Source organism: Mytilus trossulus, chromosome 1 (genome assembly GCF_036588685.1).
Source record: "Mytilus trossulus isolate FHL-02 chromosome 1, PNRI_Mtr1.1.1.hap1, whole genome shotgun sequence".
Taxonomy (NCBI): domain Eukaryota; kingdom Metazoa; phylum Mollusca; class Bivalvia; order Mytilida; family Mytilidae; genus Mytilus; species Mytilus trossulus.
Window position 1 is genome coordinate 79,357,664 of NC_086373.1, and position 25,238 is coordinate 79,382,901.

General features: G+C 31.1%; 1 protein-coding gene across 1 annotated transcript; it reads right to left on the reverse strand.

The window, feature by feature from the left end:
• Window positions 1-21,562: 21,562 nt before the first annotated feature.
• LOC134710300 (uncharacterized) lies at window positions 21,563-22,358 on the reverse strand. Its single transcript, XM_063570608.1, has 2 exons — window positions 22,100-22,358; window positions 21,563-21,894 (listed from the first exon to the last, which is right to left on the reverse strand). Exons 1-2 carry the CDS (start codon window positions 22,316-22,318, stop codon window positions 21,619-21,621), a joined length of 495 nt encoding a protein of 164 aa, XP_063426678.1. The 5' UTR covers window positions 22,319-22,358; the 3' UTR covers window positions 21,563-21,618.
• Window positions 22,359-25,238: the final 2,880 nt, after the last annotated feature.

Below are 25,238 nucleotides of genomic sequence, written 5' to 3' on the forward strand. Positions count from 1 at the left end.
AGTTAACGTAGCTTTAAAGAACCTTTTATACCAAACGAGATCGGAGTTGTTGTGATTGGTTGAACTGAACAGGTAAAAATAAAGGTATGATGTTGTCTAAAAGTAGACACGCTTAGTAATACTTTACGATTTAAAATTCAAATGAGTTTGATTATGAAACATTACTAATTTATTTGAAATTATTATGTTAATTATGGCATGGAATATTGTTTATAAATAAATATAAATTTAGATTATTTACTTATGGTTTTGATAGAAATAAACCCATAAAAAGCAAAAGTTTTAATTTCATTTTCAATATATTCCTGAGAAATACAGTTTTCCAGCACTTCCGTGTACAAAGCAAATACGAGAAACTCCCACTTCTCACTGAAACTCAAACGAAGAAATATTAACTTCGCAAATGACGAATGATTACTACTATCAGTTCTTAGTGGATAATGTGTATGTTACTTCTACGTTTGTCGGTGGCGTTGCTGGTTGACTGTTTTGCCTAAAGTGTTCAGGAGGCGTTTGCTTCGTTACCAAAACTGTTCACGTATCTTATTTTTTCTAGTGATTGTATTAAAAGTTAGGTTGCATTTTCATCGAGCGAACTTGATATCCGGCTATTGTACTTTAAAACGTTGTTGTTGTTGGTTTTTTTTATGCCCCACCTACGATAGTAGAGGGGCATTATGTTTTCTGGTCTGTGCGTCCTTTCGTCCGTCTGTTCGTTCGTCCGTCTGTCCCGCTTTAGGTTAAAGATTTTGGTCAAGATAGTTTTTGATGAAGTTGAAGTCCAATCAACTTGAAACTTTGTATACATGTGCCCTATGATATGATCTTTCTAATTTTAATGCCAAACTAGAGAATTTATTCCAATTTCACGGTCCACTAAACATAGAAAATGATAGTGAGAGTGGGGCATCCGTATACTGTGGACACATTCGTGTTTCTTCTTCTTATTTGCTATTATATGCTGAGGTTGTGGTGTAGAAATTAAAGATCCATCAAGGTATGAAGCGAAAAGGGGACTTTACTAAAACATTTCATCAAAGAAGCAGATTATCTCTTTGACACATTCCCCATTTCCATTCTCAATTTGATCTCTTGGCGGAGGCTGAAAATATATGACAAAAATCAATTATGAACTAGAGTTTCAGGGTTTTATTCAACGATTCTCTACCTTAACGAAATCTTCTATCTTAGAAAGCATTACAATATTTATCAAAGGTATCAGGATTATAATTAAAAACGCCAGACGCGCGTTTCGTCTACATAAGACTCATCAGTGACGCTCATATCAAAATATTTATAAAGCCAAACAAGTACAAAGTTGAAGAGAATTGAGGATCCAAAATTCAAAAAAGTTGTGCCAAATACGGCTAAGCTAATCTATGTCTGGGATAAGAAAATCCTTAAAAAAATCATGATTAATTTTGGGTATCTTCTTGTGAACAGGTAACCAGAAATGGCATACAAATGTTCTTATCCTAAAAAATAATTTACAATAACCTTCTTTGGCAATATTATCTGTCATGATTAGACTAGCCCATGATTATGTTTATTGCATACGAATAATTTCATTTATGTAATAAAGGTACTTTGTCTTACTTTTTATCAAATGAATTGATGTATTAGGTTGATATTTAAACATTTAAGTGAAAATGTCAAAATTTATGGTACGTGAAAATTGAGTATAAGATTAGAAAATTGTCTTACAAGATTTTTTTCCTCAATCATTCAATTATAAGAATTACCAACCTATACATATAACAATTGAATGATTTGACATAAGGAACTAATTTGTTTTGAAGTTGTGATATCGCCGTTTTTATGTATGTTCTGTTGAGTACTTGAATATTAAGACAGAAGATGACAGACTTCAATTTAGAAGTCGGAAAGAGACAAACAATATCTAAACAAACAGCGAAAAATGACGGAAAAAACAAAACATTAAGTAAAAACCGAAAGAATAAGCAACACGAACTCCACCAAAGCCGTGTTGATCGCAGGTGCTACAAACAGTTAATTATATCCTGCTCATGGTGAGTATTATACATGTGTCGTCAATTGTCATTCGGTGATGTCAAAATCGAAAAAGAAGGACGGAAAATGGTTTTGATAATTGGAAGATATTATCGATGGCCATCTTTAACACAAACATTCCATAACGGTCAACTCAGTATGGCACCCGTTAAACCATCGAAGGAGTGCATCAACTAACTGAAATTAAAAAAAAAAGAGGGGTTTTGTAAAGTACCTTTGACTTTCCAGTATATTGTCGTTCAGAATATTCCATTGTCTGCTTTACCCAAAGTATGTCAGTCAAAATTCATGCATGACTTATATAAGACTGTGGTCAGCTATATATGTATGACATTCGTTTTAAATAAGAAACCACTGCTCTATTCATTATTAAATGTTGTGTCTCAGCATTCTCTGCTTTAACTTTGGTTTAATGTGATTACACTTTCATATACAAGGTCTTCTGCTCTATCAAAGTATACATATTATTGATTGTGGTTATAAGACTTAAACATTGACACTAATTAAGGAGGTTTTTTAATTAGACAAATTCATACTGAAGTTATTGGTGATTCATACCTATGGTTTACACTTTGTCTGGTCTACAGCTGTAAAAATTACAGTATCAAAATTCAATGCGGTTGGGTTTTTTATTTTTATCTAATTTAGTATTATATGTATATTTATATATAGTGTATCTCGTATTTCATCCCTATTAATTCCTTTGTCATCATTATGTCATTTAAATATTATTATCCAAATTATCCAAATTATCCAAATTTGTGATAGTTGGGTTTCAGACATCAATGAATCATAGTTCGTTCAACTCACTGATTTCATACATCATGGGACAACTTATTCTCTCTCTTATGCACGCATCGCTTTCCTTTCCATTTCCCTTGTATTCGCATCAAATTTGGTCGAGTCCCATGAGTAGATACGAGAAAAGCTAGAAAATACTAAATGTTGAATATATAGCAAATACTTTTTTTACAAGAATAAAAATGGTGGCAATTTAGACTTTGCCACACGTCTGTGCGTTTGTCCAGTGTTTAGAGCCATACATATATACGATGAATGTTTACCCCTCTTTGATTAGACTGGTTAGACTGGTGTTGTTGAGCTGCTGTTTTATCCCACATATTTTTCATATATCTAGATATGTTCATACGAAAAGCATCTAATGAGTATATTTGAACATTGTGCAATATTGTGTCATAGAAAAATAAGGTTATAATCCAAAATTTTGTTTTTCATTTCATACAAACGAAAACAAATGATATAGTAAAACTGAAATGATCTGACATGTGTAATTATTCAAAGTACATTGTAATTGTATGTTTACTGTTTGACCAAAAGAAGAATACATTTGAACTGTACTTGTCAACATGGTTTCACTTACTTGAACTTTGAAGTTTTACTGATTATTTCAACTTCAACGCTCTCTTGAAATTTGTATACACCTTTACTACGTCAACATTTTATTCCGTACGTATTTTCCTTAAAATACATATAAATCATATTGTTATAGATGTATAAATGGATATTTAGTGACCAGTCGGATAAATTGCATTCATATTTAGCACGAGAAGAGGTTGATTTGCATGAATGTGTTTCCTTATTTTCATTTTACCTCGGGATCTACGCTTGGCCAGTTTTGTAGCGTGCTGTAAATTTGAAAGTTCATGTTTCAGCTCGCGTCTATGGAATCAGTTTCCAAATTATTTTTAAATAATGGAATATGGTGGTTCTTGTCTATACGAATTTACAGACCTACTAAAACATTGATAGCTCGTAAGTCATGAACAATTTGGTATACTTACGATAAATTTTAATCCTACGATTATTTGTGAAATGCAGGCCACGCCATCGCTTCACAAAAAAATCGTAAGCTTATCTTAAATTTTGAGTGCCTGTTTAAAAATATCCTTAACACGCTTCAGAAACACGATACCGCATGCATAATTGTTTGAAAGAAATTGTCGCCATTCTTAAACATTATCGAAAACAGACACAGTTTGCAATTAAAACAACAAAGAGTCAGTGTTCATAACAAACCCGAAACAACATAACTAATCAATGTTCTGAACATCGCATGCCCGCAAGTTCTTGTGGATGGTCACAAGCACTTGTCTCAGAACAAATCACATCTCTGTACTTGAAAGTGACGTTAATGTGTTACAGATTAATAACAGAGCTTTGATATATAACACGCCGAACAGCAACTATAAAGGGCCCAAAAACACTTATGAACCACATAAATAGACGACAACTGAACATCAGATTGCTGACTAAGAACAGGTGCAAACATTAAAGTTTGTAATGGAATTGGAAATTGAAAACAGCCCGTTATAAAGTTCATGCATCCGCAGCGCTATTCTGTTTTTACCTCCACGATGAGCTCTCAAAGATAAATACTAGTATTAATAAAAAAGTATTTATGGGAACCGAAATAATTGAGCAATATGATCATAAAATATGTTATTTAAAAAAAACCATGAAATATGTTATTTAAAAAAAAACATGAAATATGTTATTTAAAAAAAAACAAAAAAATTGTTATTTAAAAAAAACATGAAATATTTTTTTTTTTTTTTTTTTTTAAAGAGTTAAGTCATTGCTACCCTAGTTTTAGTTCAATTTACACATTGATTAGCTGTTAATTATGTAAATTAAGCTGATTGTACAAAATGAAATAGACCACCTTCATATATGTCGTATATATACCAGACCAAACAGGGAAGAAGCAGTTTGCACTTAGACTTGAGGGTTAACCTACTTCTGTGGTCAAATCATGTCTTTCGAGTTTTTATTTTCATACTGGCTTATTTCTTTCAATAAATATTGTGATTGCATATATTTGTTGGCCGATATTTTGAAATCTTTTTTATTTATTTACTTAAACGATATGGCCAACGAACAATTTGCTGACGTTTCAAAATTCTGCTGATACCCATGTATGACCAGTACTTCGTAATTATTTGGAAGTTATACTTCAAGCATTCTTAGAAGCTGTGCAGTTAATATTCATTTTTATAATATTTCATCTTTTTCGTGCATTGCATAAACACTTGTTTAGTTAAATTTTTAACATTAATTAAAAATTCAGAATAGGCTTCACGACGATTATATAGATAATCCACAGGTACGTTATTATGCGGAATGAACACTTAACAGTTTGAAGCAGTATCAGATTTTTCTTTTGGGTTTCTTCTCTGTATTCCTTAGTATGGTCATTGCACAAGGCACAAGTTTTATACACTCGGGACGATTTAGAGCTTGACAGTTGTATACACATTTGAATATTCATGAAGCCCTGTAGATGTTTTTTAGTTTTTTTTGTTGTGTAACTGTCTCATTGATGTATACCCCAACTTCTCCATTTATTCATATTGAAAACCACAAAGATAATTTATACTAAAGTGTTGTATAAGATAAATCAATATTGGACTCGCCCCCGATTGCAAAAAAATGATTTGTTTTTAAATCAAATGTAGCAGCATACAAATCTAGGGCAAGGGGATGCATTCTGTAGCACTTTATATATAAAGTTATATAATGATGGATTTCTTTTTTATATTATGACTTTGATAGAGAGTTGTCGCATTGCCACTCATACAACATCCTCCTATATCTATTATATGCAGCATGATGAGAAAGTCAAATACACATTTCTTGACTTCAAGAATTATAATTCTATATTATAAGTATATTGTATTTTGTTTTATAAAGTCAAAAGGTTGAGATCTCAAACTTTAGTTTAATCCACATTTTTATTCTCGATGTTCCAAGTCTAGAAGCCCGTCTGTAGTTGTCTCATGTCATATCTTATTAATTACAGAGTTACAACAACGGCGTTCTTGCCAAAACACCCGGGAAATATGGTTACACACGATATTTTGGCCAGGATATGAATGTGTACCTTTTCGCCTTGTACCAAACTGAATGGTCCTTCATCGGTTTTAATTGCGATATTGATAACAGATTCTTTCTTAATTGATTTCATAAAGAAATAATATGTAATGAACAAATGTCCATTCTATTCTTGACACCAGGATGTTTAGATAAAGTACAAGTGTCAAAATTTTGTTTTTATTTTGAAAATAATATATATCATAAATTATTTCATTTGATACATTCATGATGGTTAACGCCTTCTTTGTATCAGTAAGGTCCTTTGTTTAAGGTCATTCGTATAATTCACTTATATAATTTACTTGGATATTATTTTATCGGATTTGGTGCATCCCAAAGTACGTTATATGTTATAAATAAAAGAAATCTGTTACTTTAGTTTTACTGACACCTCCATAATATAACTAAGTAATTGAACTATATACATTTAGTGCTGGTACGGGGTTTTCACAGCTGAGGAAACAAAATACACTTCCAAAGACAAATAAATATAAATTTAAGGATTGACTTCACTACGAAACTGATGAATTTAATACTATTATTCCTTCTATAACACGAACTATACAATTGTATTGAAAAGCTTGGTATATTATTTTTCGTGTATAAATTTATCATAAATTTGTTTAAGACATTGACTAAGAAGACACATGCTGATTACTGTGCTTCATGAATTCTTTAACCTTTTTGTTTTAAACTCCAATGGTCTCTTAAAATCATACCAAAGCGAAAGCATTCGGTTATGCTAGTGCTAGATGCTAGGAAAAGGTATAGCCTTTTTACATGTTTACACAATTTAGCATTGCATTTTATTTTTGGCAAATATTAGAATTACATCAAACGTTTTCATTTAGCATTTCTACATTAAGTGTGTTTTAAAATATAGCTTGGTTATTGTACAAAGAACTAAAACGATTTTATAAAATGTATGAAGTCGATTTTTTTCCTGGAAAATACGACGTTTTTGAAATGACTTCTTAGATATAATGATAATCATGCAAACCTGACCTCAGTATCCTGGAATCAATTGATTACACTTTTTGTGGCTGAACACGATCGGTTGCTATTTCCGGATGTCCAGTGTCAAATAATGCATGCTCTAACAATTTGCCTCTTCGAACTATATTTCTAATAAATGTTTAAATTCACACATTCAAGTGACAACGAAAATTCATTCGCAAAAACAATTAAAAAATATAAAAACGTGGTATATATTCTCACCGCAATGTAATAACTTTCGAACTTAGAAGATGAAAATACGACTTAACATAGTTATGGGACAGAAACATGAATACCGAATCTGATTATATTATGATATATAAAGTGATGAGTAACTTGCATATATATTTTTTATTATTAATTATAGGCAGTTAAATTGACAGTGATAAGGAAGTATTTTCAATGATACAAACCAAGACAGTAGGTATAAGTGATTCATTCCATTTGTTTTCATTATGGCAAAACTTTCAGCTGTAAGACTTACTTCCTTGCAGAACTTCATTAATAATCCTTTGACTGTGATACCTGTCAATATGAAGCTGACAGTCTGTGTTTGTCAAAGACACAGAACTGTGTCGGTTAAAAGCTCTTAAGATGTTATGTTAGTAATAAGCCGTCTCTAAATAATTTTTATTTTCATTTATATTTATAACAAGTCAATCAAAAGAATGCACATTACCATTTTCTTAATCCATGCATTGTAATTTTATCACCTCTGCATACTTAATGATATTCAGTCTCTAAAGTCCATTGCTTGTTCTACCTCCCTACATTAAGGCTGCCTTTCATTTGAAACTAACATAAATATGTTGTTTTTTTTATTGCACTGGATTATAAATATGATTTGACCTATTTATAAACTACACCGGCTACTTCTAAAGAAGATATTCTATCCTATTTTGTATGAATTATAGGTCATAAAACATTATCATATATCAATACAATATTAAGTTTCAGTTTTTCTTATATTCTTATTTCATTACACATAAAACATGAAAATGCATTTAAACAGGAATAACAAAAGTATTACTACAAAATTATTCTATAAGCCACATTCTTACTTCATACAGGAAGGCATATGTTTTCATGTCAGGAATCTTCCTAGTCACAATTCTTTTACAATTATTACATAATTTCCATATTGAAAGTATTACAAGTCTTTTTGTGTTTATCATTCTACATATTTTGCAATGTCACTTTTAGTAAGATGATCTGAATTATTGTTAAAAGATTTAGAGCGATAAACACACGAAAGACTCACGTTAGCATGTAATAAGGTTACAAGTATCTTACAAATGGCTTCTATTTATACACAACCAGCAAAATATGATACACAACATGTTAAAGTGACATTGCAGAATGCAACAAAGAAAAATCTAAAGATCTTTTAGAGTACATTCAATCTAGGTGTCTTTCCTCTTATTTGTAGAAGAACATTTGACGTTTCTACCATCTTAAATAAGTGCTCGTTTACAGAATTTGCTGCATATCTATACATGTCTGATAGTTTAATTTAATATAATCTTGTAACGCGGGATTCCCCCAGAATAATGAGCTACATGTGTAAAATGATAAACACAAGACTTAGTCCTATTTCAGGGCAAAACAATTATAACGTATTTGTAACGATCTGCGATAGAAGTTCCTGACACGACACCATTTGTTCGTTGTATTCTTTCCGTAGAAGGTGTAAATGTGGTTTATAGACTTATTTCTGGTGTTTTGAAGGAATGGTTTACTACCAAGGCTATCTTAGATCATTGCATATTATCATTGTTGTTACAATAACATGTTGTCTATAATCGAGCCACGTTCTTTGGATTAGAACCACTACATTTCCTCAGAAATATCAATAATTCTTTAGAATGACATAATCATATTATGGTTTTGTACGATGTTTTTTTTTTTATTCTAGAATGATTGTCATAGAATATTCCGCACCTGCGAACAAAAGAAATGCATTTAACTAATTTTTAAATTCAAAATTTTATTTATGTTTTTCACTGTTGAGCATTTCTGTTTATTATAAGAAGCTGGAATCCAATTTTTGTTCATGGTATTTGATAAGCTTTATGAATTCAATGTCCTAAATTTTAGGACCCCATTGAACATACTTTTTTGCTCTGGTGGGTCATCCTTAGGTTAAGACATTACATAAAAAATCACATTTATTACAATATCGTAATGTTTTTTAGTCCGTTCCTATGTATGTTGTTGCTTACTTTTGTTGCAGTTCAGTATTTCTGTTGTTTCGGTATTTTCGTGTTATAGCTGTTTTAGTTTGTTACTCAGATTTGTTTTGCTTAATCGAAACATGAGTACTAAACAGCGGTATACTACAGTTGCGTTTATTTATTTACTATTTAGCAATGTGTTTAAATCTGCTTTGTATTTATTGTTGAATAAAAATTAATATTACTATATAGAGTATTTCGTTATATTCTTAGAGTGTATTGAGGTAATCGTGAAATCATCAGAAAAAAGGTTCCATTTTTTAGCAAGAAGCATTTCTTCCTCCAATCATTTTCTGAATGAGTAATGCGCTATACCAAACGCCCTTGTCACATATTATATTGATTATTTCCATGTACTTTACACTACAAGGAAATCTGTTGACATAAAATATCGGTACAGTTTAGATGCAAATGATACATACAATGCTCTACTGTTATGAAAAATTCTAAATATGTGACATTCTGTTTTGTTTTCAAATGATAATGTAATTAAAAGTACATTTAACGTGTAACATTTGTTTAAGCATCATTGTTTTCTTTGGAATTATTGCATGGAAAAGGACTAAACATTGTGTATACCATTTCTTTTTGGTAATCATTTTTGTAAGGCTATATTATATGGTATTTACCATTGAGGTGATGTGGTATGATTGCAAATCAAATGAATGTCCAATAAAGACATAAGGACGTTGATGTCAACAAAGTGTAGGGCAATTTACAACATTCTAAAAAAAGCAAAACCACTGTCGTATAGTAAGCTATCAAAACTATGACAAAAGTTAACACATTGAAAAAATAAAACTATAGGCTTGATGTATTGAACCTCACGGATCAAACATATGAATAAGAAAAAACAAACTTTTTTTTCTTCAATATTTGCACCGCTTTCTGGAACGATAATGTTTTGTTCATGCTGAAACAATGTCGGTCCTAGATTTAAAAATATATGCATTTAGAGACACTGACTCAATTACAACAGGTGCTCTCTGGTGTGTTGCTCGTTTGGTCATACACTGCTATTTTCTTGTCGCTGTAATTTGTATAGGTTAAACAGTTCAAAATCTGCAAACCCAAGGGAAACAAATTTTAAATGTTTAACTGTGTACTTAAAAAGAAAATTTAAAAATATTTGTAGTATTAAGTGTCATTTCTAAATATTTTTATTCTACTTAATACTTTACATAAGAAATCTTTTAGGTTGGTACAAACCCACTGATGATTAAAAGATATTCTGAATTTATTTTATTTGTCAAAGCCCACACGATGGTAAAGTTTACTAATACAAATTAAATCAATCACAGAAGCTTTGTGATTTGTAAGAGCTTATTCTAGTTTTAAATACTTTGATATGAACTGTTTACCTATTTTCTGCATAAGATACATTTTGGATTTCGAATTTTTCTCCCAGCAGTTAAATGTATGTAATTCGATGCACAACATTTCAAAAGAATTTCATTTTCCTGGAATATAAACAGTTTTATTTACTAACCATCCTGCGCCAAATATTTCATAGTGAGGATGCTCGAAGTTTCACAAAAATATAGAGGAATATAGAAGGTCAAACAGATTAATGAACTTTAAGTGTATTTTGTCTGTAAATTATCCATAATAACCGTTGAAGGGGACTGTACTTATTCCAAGTAAATATGTCTTAAACTTTTAGAGATAACATCTCCAACTAAGTGTATCTACATGTTTAGATTTATTGTATAAAAATTTCAACATATTAATGAACTAATAGCGTTTAGTCGGTACAATAACCATTATAGCCGTTCAAGACGACTGTCATTTTTCTAAGAAAATAATGTTTACTTTAATGTGTAGGGATTTCATCTGGCTTTACTCACATTTTCCATCTTTTAATTTATACGGTATCCTATCCCTGCTTTTGTGTTTTAATACTATTAGTATGGCAATAACTTGCTTACAGTAACAATAAGGTAAAATATGTTTATTAAGGCATTTTCATCTGTTATGAATGGGTCCCATATTACCTTGAATAATGCGGTCATAATGCTTTCCTTGCTCCCATAATTTTAATAAGCATTAAGGCTTATTATTTCTTTAACTTTTCATGTATATGTATAAGAAAACAAGAATTTATTCTGATTGGCGCGTGTTGCCAGCGTATTCAGCAGCTAGAAACAAGCGGTTTTTGTTTTTAAAAGCAATATGTTTTATAATTGAATTATTTCACTTGACATCTTCGGGTAAACGAAGGTCAAGCCTTCTGACTAAAAATAGTACCAATTGTGGATTGTTTTTTATGTTCTTTGTTTAAATGCTTTCGGTTTTTTTTCTCACAACCAACCGTACAAGACCTCCATTGAGAGTCAAGGTCGTTTAGAACCACCCTTGTCATCATATAATTTGGAACAGCGAAATTTTCAGTTCACATTCAATTTACATATATAAAAGCAAAAAGTAGGACAATAAACTGATTTGAATGTACATTAACTTTATTATATTCCGGATAAATTCAATTTATGATGGGATATACTGATATACGAACGTACCAACAAACGGTCGGATAAAATGAAAAACATGGGTAAAACATAAACACTTCTCCTTTGGAAAATATGTCTTTAATGTTTATGGATGTCATCTGAAACTGGCTTTACTCACATTACCCATCTTTGAATTTAAACGGTAGCCTATCCCTGCTTTTGTTTTTTAATATAATTAGAATCGCAATAACTTGCTTACAGTAACAATAAGGTAAAATGTGTTTATTAAGGCATGTGCATCTGTTATGAATGGGTCTCATATTACTTTGAATAATACGGTCATTATGTTTTCCTTGCTCTCATAATTTTAAAAAGCGTTAAGGCTTATAATTCTTTTACTTTTGATGTATATGTATAAAAAAACAAGAATTTATTCTGATTGGCACGTGCTGCCAGCGTATTCAGCAACTAAATACAAGCGGGTTTTTTTTGTTTTTGAATTCTTCTGAAAGCAATATGTATTATAAATGAATTATTTTACTTGACACCGTAAACGAAGGTCAACGCCTTCTGACCAAAAATAGTACCAATTGTTGGGTGTTTTTTTATGTTCTTTGTGTAAAATGTTTTCGTAATTTTTTTTTCTCACAACCGACCGTACAAAACCTTTATTGATAGTCACGGTCGTTCAGAACCACCCCATCATCATATTATTTGGAACAGCGAAATTTTCAGTTCACATTCAATTTAAAATTTATAAAAGCGAAAAGTAGGACATTTCAAATTAAAAAGGAATAAGGTGAATTGGATGTACATTTACTTTATTATATTTCAGATGGGACATACTGATATACGAACGTACCAACAAACGGTCGTATAGAAGGAAAGACATGGGTAAAACATATACACTTCTCCTTTGGAGCGTGGTATATACATGTGGAAGACAATGCTATATAAATACACAATGGCGTTAAAGGCATAATGACCAAAAGAAAGCTCGAATGAACAGCATAACACATCAAAGTTAAATTTTGTCTGAGATAGTTACAAAACCTTAAAAACAAGTTTTAGTTTTTCTTGTCCTTAATATGCATACACTATTTATCACTGGATATGTAGTGTTGTTCTCGTACCTTGCTTGCAACTGTTGGATTATGATTTAAGTATATATGTTATTTGTGGTTAAGTAATAACTATTCAAAATGGTGTGCTTTAGTAAGAAAATTATATTGTAGAGCTTGCGCATCATCTCTCCAAAATATATTTGGTATTATATGAACTTACTTCATATGCAAATACTAGTAGTGAAATGTGGTTTGAATGCCAATGAGACCAAACTCTACCAGAGTTAAATAAAGCAGTTTGACACCTTACATTTTGTTTCCTAAGCGAACTAAGTTATTATAAAATGTTCTATAAAGATTGATTACTTGTATTTTTTGTGGTTGGTAAATCTTTTTATCTGTGAACCGACATTTGGCATGATTTATTCTGTTCCTCATTTTTTAAACTAATTTTACTTAAATGGAGTGTATTAAAGGGAAACTTCGCAAAAAAATCAAAAATTGATATTATGTTCATTCTGTATAAAAATGCTCAAATTCATAGATATTAAAGTTTTATTCCGCTAGATAAGCGATCACCATCGATTTTAAATTTAGAGTATCAATTCTCCGAGATCCGCCATCTTGTCTTCTTTCCAGATGAATAAAAACGATATGTCTATAAACCACAAAGAAACAAAACTACAGTAACCGATGTAGTCGTAATTGCGTGTCGATATCTTGTCAATCGTACGGTTATTTAATCCGACTAACTAACTTGATACGGAAAATATTCTAACTTTTTTTTAAAATACCATGGTCTGTTGTTTTTAAACTGTTGATATTGGAATTAGGTGAAAAGTCAAAGTTGAAATCATAATTAAGTGTTCCGTGAAAATTGTTTTCGAAAATCTAATTTGTTCATAATTCTTTAAAGTAATAAACTTTTTTCAAATATATTTTGATCTTCCCTCATCTGATCACCAGCATGGCTAAAGGTATTACTTCCAAAGGTATTGTGAGGGGTGTGAGGTGACACGTCCAGGTATTCAAGCGATTTCCTGTCGGGCTTGCAAGTTCATGCATCGTTTCACTTCTGCAGGTATTGATCAGTGTACACGGCTGATAACTTTTAACTTTCCATTTTGAACTATTAGATGTATAATATACAGCTCTGTCTTACTTGTCATTACTAAACTCATACGCTTGTTTATAAATAACATTTCTGGTGTAAAGAATATAATTCATAAAAATATAAATAATACCCAAAAAATAAGATTTGATGAAATTAAAATCTATTTAAATATTTTTTCCAAGGGTGAATTTGGGAAAATGTAATATATAGTCATTGTCAATAGTGAAGGACAGATTGGAACAGACCAGAAATATTGATTTAAAAAAATGTACGCACTTGCCGACGATTCGTTTATACGACTGGATAGAAAGTTACGGAACAATAATAGCGCAATTCAAAATATATACGTGTATACATTGAACATAAGAAAAAAACATATATTTTGAATAAATAGGGGTAAAAGTGTTGTAAATAGACTAGTCCATGTATGCCAACAGTATGTAATCATCGAATGTCGATAGACTACAGTTGTATACCAAAAGAAGAAGAGAACCAATTTGATTTAAATACAGGTCGATGTATAACTTTTGCTTTGGTTCATTGAAGCTGTGGACCTAGGAAAATCACAGATTTATATTTCAATAAAATTGTTCTCAAACAAAGGAAGGAATTCGTCATCACAATTGTTATATATGCCACTGGACGAACACTAATTATCCCCAGGGGATGTGAATATTTTGCTGGGAAACTTTTGAGTATCAAAGTTTCAAACTAATTTAGGGATTTATTTTCTTTCTTGGTATTCAATAACAGAAAAAAGAATAAATTACTTGTTCGCTAAATAGGGGTATTCTTGTCAGATAAAAGAATTTTAGTTATATTTAAAAAATAGGGAAATATGACATTAAATTGGTTCTGTCTTTTTTTAAACATCGTTAAAACGATGTGTGTCTAAGGTGAACGCCACAAGAACCCTGTAATACTAGTACGAGAGTATAGCATGTAAACATTCCTTCTTAATAATATGGTTGTATTGGAAATCTTTTCATACAGATTGACAACTCATTGTCCGATATGCATGTAATATTTGCCACATGACGCCCATAGTTCTTTCTACCATTATCACATATTCTTTGATATTGCTGTAAACATCGATGGTTCACACCCAAACAAAATGGGAGTAATGAACCTTCAGAGCTTCTCCGTGTTATACACTTGTGAAATATATAGACGAAATTTCTGTATTGAAATGAATCTACATCTCACAAACAGGATTTTCAAATAACGATTTTGAGTAATCACCTTACAAACCAATATAAACGTATGGCAAGATATAACCATGAAGGAATTTAGTTTTTGTCAGACGCAAGAACTCATCACTATATCATAAACGTATACGTATATATATGCATACAGTTTCAAATATCAAGAACAAGCGGTCGATGTCGATAGTCTGTTTTCTAACTGTTCAGAGTTAGACATGTCACTTGTTCATTCTTGGAAGCCTTCATATTCCCCGTCTAACGATGGGAACTCTTTCTGATTGTGTTGACTATAAATGCTTGTATGGTAATTCTGTCTTTTATCTGTACAAGCGGTTGCATTTCCTCTCCTTTCCCAACAAACAAACGAACGACACGCCACTAGTCTGATTTCTCTGGAGCTCATCCTCAATGGCTCTTATACGTCAGGAAACTTACATGTATACTAATATTGATTGTTTCATGAACAACGATGTATGAACGAACTATTATAAATTCGTCAATATCTGTTATGCATGACTAAAATATAACTTTTATTACAACTACTGTATTACTTATTTGGATTAATGACGGCTATCATGTTCAACATTGCACAAATATTATCATAGAATTTTTAAAAAAATCCTCAAAAATTCTCAAAAGAAATAATGCCTTAGCTTAGATAATTGGTATTCTTTTCACAAAAAGTTCGTGTAAATGATTGTCAAATGAATTTAATTATGTAAGAATAAAATGTTAAGAAGAAACTAAAAAAAAATTATGCATGTTGTATGTTGTATTATTTGTCAATTAAAAACTTTAAAATTGCAATAGTTTTATTAGCATTTAAACACAGCCAGATTTGAATACAAGTTAAGAAATTCTGGTAAAGTCAATGATATCAAACAGATGTACAATGGTATATCAAATTGGGTAATATTGCATTTAGTTTTTATTAAAGATTAAAACTACTATTTTTTGCTTCATATTTGAATCTTTACGCCAATTGCGCTAAGAAAGTAATCAAAAATTGTTTCCTTTTATTTTTATACACTTTCGGAATTACGAATCAGAATTTTATTTTCAATTAATTTACACAATTTAATTATTGTATCTTTATTCTCATCGTGTATTAAATCTTAGTGTATTAACATCATGGCAGCATATACTCTTTCTAATCCTTTCTGTTTATCCTTTCCAAATAACAACATTTATACCTGTGTACGCGTGAACTCACACCTGCGGCTAAATAGCTACAAGGTAAACGAATTGACCTCAAGCCGAGAAATATACAGTGACCTTTACAAAATAATATACACACTCTGCTCACACATTAGTTGCATTGAAATGATTATCAAAACAATAACGGTAAATAGAATTGAAATATTTTCAGTTCAATATCAGTAAAAATGTTCAATAAATATTTTATGAAAAAAATCTCAACAATAATTAATTAAATTTATTCAAAAACATTTACTGGAGATAATTTTATAGGAGTTTAATTCAATCAATACAAAACGGTATATATATGCATATTCACTTTCGTTCATTCTTATATTGTGGTTAATAACTTCGACCATTCGTCAGCTGTGCGCTTTTAATTACGTATATTGTCGATAAGCTATAAGAGTTAAACAGATTTTATTTTTTCCCAGAATTCAATAAATCGGGCTAATACGTCACGACCCACTCGAGAATTCAACCAAAAAAGTTACAAATACTTGATTTTCTCCGTTATTAGAAGGAATATAAATTTAAAACTTTGCAAATGTGTTTTTTATGTTAAGATGAACATGATTAGATGATAAGTAAAAAATCGCGGAATTTCCCTTTAAGTTCATTCAATGCAAACTATGAACATTTTGACTTTGACTTTGAACGATTTTGATTATTAGCAGTAGTTGTTGTCCCATAGGGTATCACCAGTCCAGAAGTCAGTACTTCTGTGTTGACTTTAGTTATCATTGATATGTTCATAGTTTAACTGTAAACAAAACTTAGAATTTTTGAAATACAAAGGTTTTTCTACCTCAGAAATATATATTACGGTAGCTGTACTTGGCAAAAATTTTAGGAACTTTTGGTTGTCAATGCTCTTCAACTCCGTACTTTATTTGGACTTGTTTAACATTTTTTTATACAAGCGTCACAGATGAGTCTTTTGAAGACGAAACGCAGGTCTGGCGTAAACATAAAATTTCAATCCTGGATTCTATGATGAGTTTATTTACATTGTCTACTCCTAAATTGACACGAGTTCATTGTTACATTCAGACACACAGATTGCCTTAAATTTAACATCAACAGACAATTATTCCCGATTTTGAATGCTGACATGAAATTACAGATTATTTTTTAAACATGTTAAAAGAGAGAGAAAAAAATGGGATTTAAATTGTGTTTTAAGGATTATTGTATGATCTGCAACAAAATCATATCTTCTTATGATATTCACCTTCAGCTTTTATTTCTTAATTTAGTGTTCCCCAACATTTTGGTATTCTTCGACATGAACGTTAGATTAGAAATATTTAAATATTTTGGAATAGATATTAAGCATTTTCTCAAAGTACCTCCGTAATTGACTTGAAAATATGAATACTGTTTAAAGGACAGTGCAGTGACAGAAATGTTCATAAATTAACGATCTGCTTCAATTCCATCTTATGGGTGTCTCGTTTTTAATCCATTCGGGCCTTATTTAAATATCTCTGTCTTTATTCTCGAATTTCCAAATAATGTGTCCTCTGTATTACTACAGATATAACATGTGTTGTTACAAAGAATTTACATACATCATTACATATACAAATGTATGTATGTATTAACGTGTTTAGCAGCTTCGTATCAACGGCATAGATATAATGTTTCATGATTGACATTATATTTTATTTTGAATATGATGCACCAAGTAAAGACACAAACGTGACAATAGTAAAGCAAAGGGACGGAGCTTGTATTGTTGTACAACAAATGGAAGTGTTTAACGACCTTGACTGGCTTTTTTATCGACAGGTTGTAGTTATCCCCATGGACACTAATTGTGCCCCTTTAATAGCAGATTTGTTTTTGTACTGTTACGAATCTTAGTTTATGACTAAACTCAGTAAAGACCCATCGAAATTGCATTTAATTGATAAATTCAACAACACTTACCGTTACCTTGATGATATTTTTTCGTTAAATAATCAAGAATTTTCCCAATATACTGCTGAAATTTACCCCATGGAGCTTACTTTAAATAAATCAAATGTATTCGGTAATAACTGTCCTTTCCTGGATTTAGATATTTAGGTTTTAAACGGGAAACTACACACTAAAATTTACGACAAAAGAGACGATTTTTCGTTCCCTATTGTTAATTTTCCATTTTTAGATGGTGATATTCCTTTGGCAACATGTTACGGTTTTTATATTTCAAAACTTGTTCGCTATGCCTGTGTCTGTTGTGACGTTTTTGATTTTAACGAACGCAACCTATGTATTACTGGTAAATTATTAAACCAGGGATATCGTTACCATAAATTACATGTACTTAAAACCTTTACTTAATTTTTCCATAGATATAAAGATTTGGTTTTGAAGTTTGGTTGTACCTGTAGAAAACTTATTTCAAACGGGATAGCACATCCTCATTTTTACGGAAATGTTGTTAATCGTGCCCGGAAATTTAGAAATGATCCATGTAAACTTGTTGCTCCTCTAAATAAACTTATTCTTTAAGGTTACCTATTCAACATTGTAATAAGATCATTGAATATTGTTTTTATTGGTATAAATATTGACTTTGTTATCAGTAGATTAAAAGCTAACTAAATATTACTAGTATGTTATATACATATACATTTTCATGGATCTACAATCTGTCGATACCTGTAACTTGGCATTGCACAAGGTCATGTTTTTCTCTGGCTGTTTATGACGTCTTTACACTAAATCCAATGTATTTTGGATGTGTACGGATTGATTGCTTAGTCTTAGAGGCAAGAGTTGTAAATGGCTTTGAACTAGATGTCAGATAACTGCGAGAACTCTCAGATCTGTTCATTGTGTCTTTTTGTATGGGATGTATAAGTACCCGGCCACGTCCACTTTTATTTTTTGTCTATCAGATGAGTTAAGCCTTTTTCAACTGATTTTTATAGTTCGTTCTTATGTTGTACTGTTATACCACTGTCCCAGGTTAGGGGAGGGTTGGGGTTCAGTAACATGTTTAACCCCGACACATTATTTATGTATGTGCCTGTCACAAGTCAGGAGCCTGTAATTCAGTGCTTGTCGTTTGTTTATGTGTTACATATTTGTTTTTCGTTCATTTTTTTTCATAGATAAGGCCGTTAGTTTTCTCGTTTGAATTGTTTTACATTGTCTTATCGGGGCCTTTTATAGCTGACTATATGCGGTATGGGCTTTGCTCATTGTTGAAGGCCGTACGGTGACCTTTAATTGGTAATGTTTGTGTCATTTTGGTCTTTTTTGGATAGTTGTCTCATTGGCAATCATACCACATCTTCTTTGTTTTATATACAGCCCTCGCACGATCGGTTTGTGTACTGTTGTATATAAAACATTACTAACATTGAACTGTACGACTTACACTTCTCCAATGTCAATGCAGTAACATAAACTAATGATTGATACTGTTTAATACATTTCACCAACCTGTAGACGCATGTTTTAACACATTTTACACCTTTCTATCTGGTGTATATAACACATTAGTAATCGGTATTATAAACGCCCCTTGTTTTCATGTCCTGTATATGTTTGTTTGCACTTTACTTCACAAGGAGTTTATAGAAATAAAACATCAGTACAACTTAGATGTAATGATCAAAATCAATCAAGTGAATTATTGCAAAAAAATCTGCTCTTATGTTTTCTATCGTATTGTAAAGTACATATATAAGGTATTAGGAACTAGAGTTTTTTTTTATTTTCCTTTCATTCTGTTAATAGCAATTACAACAAAGAGTTGACTTATGTTTTGTATATATACCAAGATAAACATGCACAATTGTAGTAGTTACATATTTCATCCCGACACGTAAGGTGCAGTAAACTAAAAATGATACAATTCGTCGATGTCTTAACATGTTTTTTTAAGATCAGAAGTAGCGAAGATAGGATAAAGTATATCACTAATTAAAGTTTTACGTTTAGTGGTATATTACTTATTTATTTTACACCACCTTTGCGATTTTTTCAGTATATGAAAATGCTGAATAATGTTGAGGCATGTTTTGTTGTTGGAGTTATTTGTCATTTTAAATGTTCTAGCGGTATGATATAGTTCGTTTCTGTGTGTGTTGCATTGTCGGGTTTTTTTTTTGTTGGACGTCAGTGTTGCTGTTGTTTCGTTGTTTTCCTTTTAAAGGTGATGTGCTTCCCACGGTTTTAGAATGTAATCCGGATTTGTTTTCTCTCAATCGATTTATGAATTTCGAACAGCAGTATACTACTGTAGCCTTCATTTATAGATTTGATAGGAAGTGCATTGTTGTTTAAAAATTTTCAAGGGAAACTGGTCATAAAGCAACAGATTCTACGTTTTTGTCTTTCGTTCGCTTTTCGTTATTTTACCACATGACGTTTACAGTTAGACACCCTTTTGGTTTATTTCAGCAAGTCTTTAAATAGACGATTATTATCCAATACTTTGTTCTTTTTTAAACCTACAGGAATTAGAGGCATTCAGTAAATGAAACGAATGAGTGATTAAAATACAACTTTATTTGTATTAAAGTTATAATTCTTTGTACGTGTAACATCTTATATTGTTTATGAAAACAGCAATAGAATTAAGGACTTCACATAGCTTCCATTTTGGCATTCGTATCGCCGAGTCCATACTATTTCCCCGTATTTGGAATTCATTGCGTGTGCATCAGTTCTTATACTGCAATGTTCTGAAAAAGAAAAAAAAACATGTATGTTTTAATATAACTGAAAAACGTATTTGTAAATCTTTTTAATTTAAAAGGATTCAACAAAAAATGTACATTCATTTGATTGCATACCTCATAAAGTTAGGTTGCGGGGAAGTCATTAAATAAAGTATGTACATACCTATTACATATTAACTAATAAATCTATCTCCTCGGTCGTACAAAGTTTGTTTAAATGTTATTGATATAATTTCAGGTTTTCTCTACACGTCTCTGATGAGTACTTTGTAGACGAACCACTCGTTTGGCGTACAAAATTTAAATACTGATAAATGTGATGAGTTTATTTATAAGTTTATTTTTTAAATTTGTATGAAAATAATGTACATTCTATTTTGCCAAATACTGCATTGACTTAAGTTTAATGAAGCATTTGTACTTACCAGCAATATAAGAACATCAATTGAACCAAGCTGATGTGTGTTGCCTTTCATTTTGCAGGGTTTTGTTAACTAAATGAGTTTTTTCCTTGCTACTCATCAAACATGTATGCTGAGTGATTGTTTTGAGTCCATATTGTTTGTGCATTCATAGCCAGAATCGTCCGAGTCCTGGTGACATAAGTGTCTGCATGCCTCATACTCTTTAATGTCTGTGTCATTCTCTGACATGGTTGAGGTACTTTTTTCACTCGAGGTTTCACTGCTGGATGACACAGTTTACATACTCTTACTCAGCTAACACGTGCTGTCTTTGTTTAAGTATTGAATCATTCGCCATAGCCAGAGTCTTCGGAATCTAGATCTCTTTTGTTCAGGTCGGTGTCATCTTCGGATCCACTACATTCACAAGAATAGTCACTACCAAGTGACATGGTGGACACACTTTTACTCAGCTGACTCGTGCTGCCCTTGAGATAGTCTGCACTGTCATCTAAAGAATCTTTGCTAACACCATACAGCCTCTTGTTTTTCAGCTCCTCGATAGTTTCATTTAAAGTCAGTAGCTGTCTCATTAAGGAAAGATCTTGATCGACAAATGAAGTCTGTAATGGAAAAAAAATGTTGAATTAGAAAAACAATTAGTGTCTTAGGCTATAGTAAAAAAAATATTTAAAGCACTTTATACCTTATCTCAAATTATAATGTAATTAGTACAGTTTCAAGGTAGCAATATATTTATACATATTTGAAAGTATATAATATAGAGTAATATAATTGAGACTGAAAGTACGTTAAATCTCTACATACCATTTCAAGTCGTAATCTATCCATAGCCATTGACATTGAAGTCTTCTTCGGTTCACCTGCTCCATTTTTATTCTCCAACTTTTGCTTCAGGGTTTCAGTTGCTTTCACACGATTAAGGTAAAATGATCTGCAATCATTCTGAAGGTCCACCTCTTTTTCATATTTATCAACAGATGAAGTTGTTGTATGTTTGTTTGTAGACATCGCCTCCAAAACCATATTTAAATTCAGAAGTAAATGTATTTTACACTTTGATAGCAATATTATCACTGAAGTTATAGAAGCTTTAAACGAACCTTTTATACCAAACGGGACTAGAGTTGTTGTGATTGGATGAACTGATCAGGTAAAAATAAAGGTAGGATGTAGGCTAAAAGTAGACACGCTTAGTAATACTTTAAAATTCAAAAGATTTGATTATGAAACATTACTAATTTATTCAAAATTATTATGTTAATTAAATCTTGTTTGTAAATAAATATAAATTTAGATCATGTACTCATAGTTATTATAGAAACAAACCCATATAAAGGAACGGTTTCAATTTCATTTTCATTCAAATTACTGAGAAATTCAGTTTTTCAGCACATACAAAGCAAATACTAGAAACTCACACTTGGAACTAAGAACCAGCAGAAAAAACATTGTCAACGTCACTGACTAATGATCATCAGAGGATACCTGTTCGATTTGTTGCTACTACATTTTTCGGTAGCGTTTCTGGTGGACCTTTTTATGATGTGTACAAAATGCGTTTGGTACTGGAACTGTTTAAAATATTTACTTAGAATTAAGTATCTTATTTATTTTCCTAGTGATTTTATTGAAATTAATGTTGCATCTTCCTCGAGCGAAGATTTTATCCGGCTATTCTACTTCTTACTTCTTCTTACTTCCTTTTAAATGCAGAATTTGTGCTGTAGAAGAGATCGTTCTATGTAGAGTCGCGCTCGTTTGTATATACAACACAAAATATGCACCCAGAAAAAGGACATTACTAGAATATTTCATTAAAGAAGCAGATCATCACATTATATATGACAAAAAATCAATTATGAACCAATGGTGTCAGGGTTGCATTGACAGTTTTTCATCTACAAATGTAAGAAAGCATTACAAACCCGAATTATTTTCGATAGCTACTTCTGGATAGGTAACAAGAAATCTCATACAAATGTTTTATTCTAAAAATGAATATCTACAATAACATTCTTTGGCAGAATAATCTGTCATTATTAGACTAGTCCATGTTTATGCTGCTTGCATAAGAATAATCACAATTATGTTATAATAGTATTTGTCTTACTTTTTATTAAATGACTTAATGTATTAGGATGCTATTGAAACTATTAAGTGAAAATGTCAAAATTAATGGTACGTGAACATAAAATATAAATTGAAAATTGTCTACAAGACTTATTCCTCAATCATTCAATTATAAGAACGGGCAAACCTATAAAAAATTACAATTAAATCTTTTGACACAACATAAGGTACTACTTTCTTTTGAATCAGTGCAATTGTCGTTTTATTGGACCCAGAGCTTTATATCTGGGTTTTTTTTTGTTTATTCTTTGTTATTCTTGCACTATTCTGAAATAGGCGGAATATGACACACTAAAAATCAAAACTCAGAAGTAGAAAAGAGACAAAATCGAAACAAACAACAAACAGCGAATAACAGAAATAACAAAACATTACGCAAAAACCTGAGCAATACGAACTCCATCAAAGCCTTGGTGATCACAAGTTCTCCGAAAAGGTAATCAAATTCTTAACACATGTATTGCCCATGGTGAGTACAAATCTGGTGTCAGTTGTCATTCGGTAATTTCACAATTGAGAGAGGGAAAAAAAGATGACGGTTTTGATAATTGGAATATATCCATGGTCATTTTATATTTTATAACGGCCATAAAACTCGACATGGCATCCTTTAAACATACGAAGGAATGAATCAACTAATTGAAATTAAAAAAGGGGTTTAGTAGAAACTTTGACTTTCAAAACTTATTGACATTTAGATTTTTCAATTGTCTGCTGCTCTACCCAAAAGCCGAAATACATTCATGTCTTATACATATGACTGTGTTCAACTATATGTGTATGAAATTCGTATAAAATAAGTGACCGCTTCCCTTTTTGATAATGTTATGTATAATGAGCCTCTTCTTAAACTTAAGTTTATTTGATTGCACTATGATATGCACGGTCCTCTGCATTATCCAAGTATACATATTATTGATTCTGGTTATAAGAATTAAATATTGACACTAATTAAGGAAGTTTTTTAATTAGACAAATTAATACTGTAGTTATTGGTGATTCATACCTATTGTTTACATTCTGTCTGGTATACAGGTGTAAAAATGTCAGCAACAAAATTCAATCCGGTTGGGATTTTTAATTTTATTTAATTTAGTATTATATGCTTATATATAGTGTATCTCTCATTTCATCCCTATGCATTCCTTTGTCATCATTATGTCATTTAAATATCATTATACAAGTTATCCAAATTTTTGAGAGTTGGATTTCAGACACCTATATATCATATGTGTACTAAGAAAAACAACTATCAAATGACACAAGTAACCAGAAAACAAAGCTGCAAAAGTAGTTTAAACTTTAGTATGATTCTTTTTACTTTAATTTGTTTTCAGTATTCAATTGTTTTTCAACCAAAAAGAGTACAAAAGGAGGTGTTTGATTTCTTACATCAAGTACGGTTTACTTGTGATGGACAATGAGTTGATACTAGTAATGCTAGAAACGCTAAGGGTTGAACAAGTTGATACCAGTAATACTAGAAACGCTAAGGGTTGAACATATAGCAAATACTTTCTTTATAAGAATAAAAATGGTAGCCATTTAGACTTTGTAACACGGTCTGCGCGTTTATCTAGTTTTTAGAGCCATACATATGATGATATTTTAACCCCTTTTTGGTTAGACTGGTGTTGTTGAGTTGCTGTTTCACCCCCAACACATTTCTAATATATCTAGGAATGGTCATAGAAATAGCATCTAATAACTATTAAAGTATGTTTGAACATTGTCTTATATTTTTTCATTTACAAATTAGGTTATAATCAAAAGAATTTTTTCTTTTCATACCAATAGAAAACTGAAAACGAAA

Excerpts from the sequence above, each read along its gene's own strand:
- LOC134710300 (XM_063570608.1), bottom strand. The coding sequence starts at position 22,318 with ATGGTTTTGGAGGCGATGTCTACAAACAAACATACAACAACTTCATCT. Across the intron at positions 21,895-22,099 it reads ATAGATTACGACTTGAAATG|ACTTCATTTGTCGATCAAGA; the intron begins GTATGTAGAGAT and ends TTTCCATTACAG.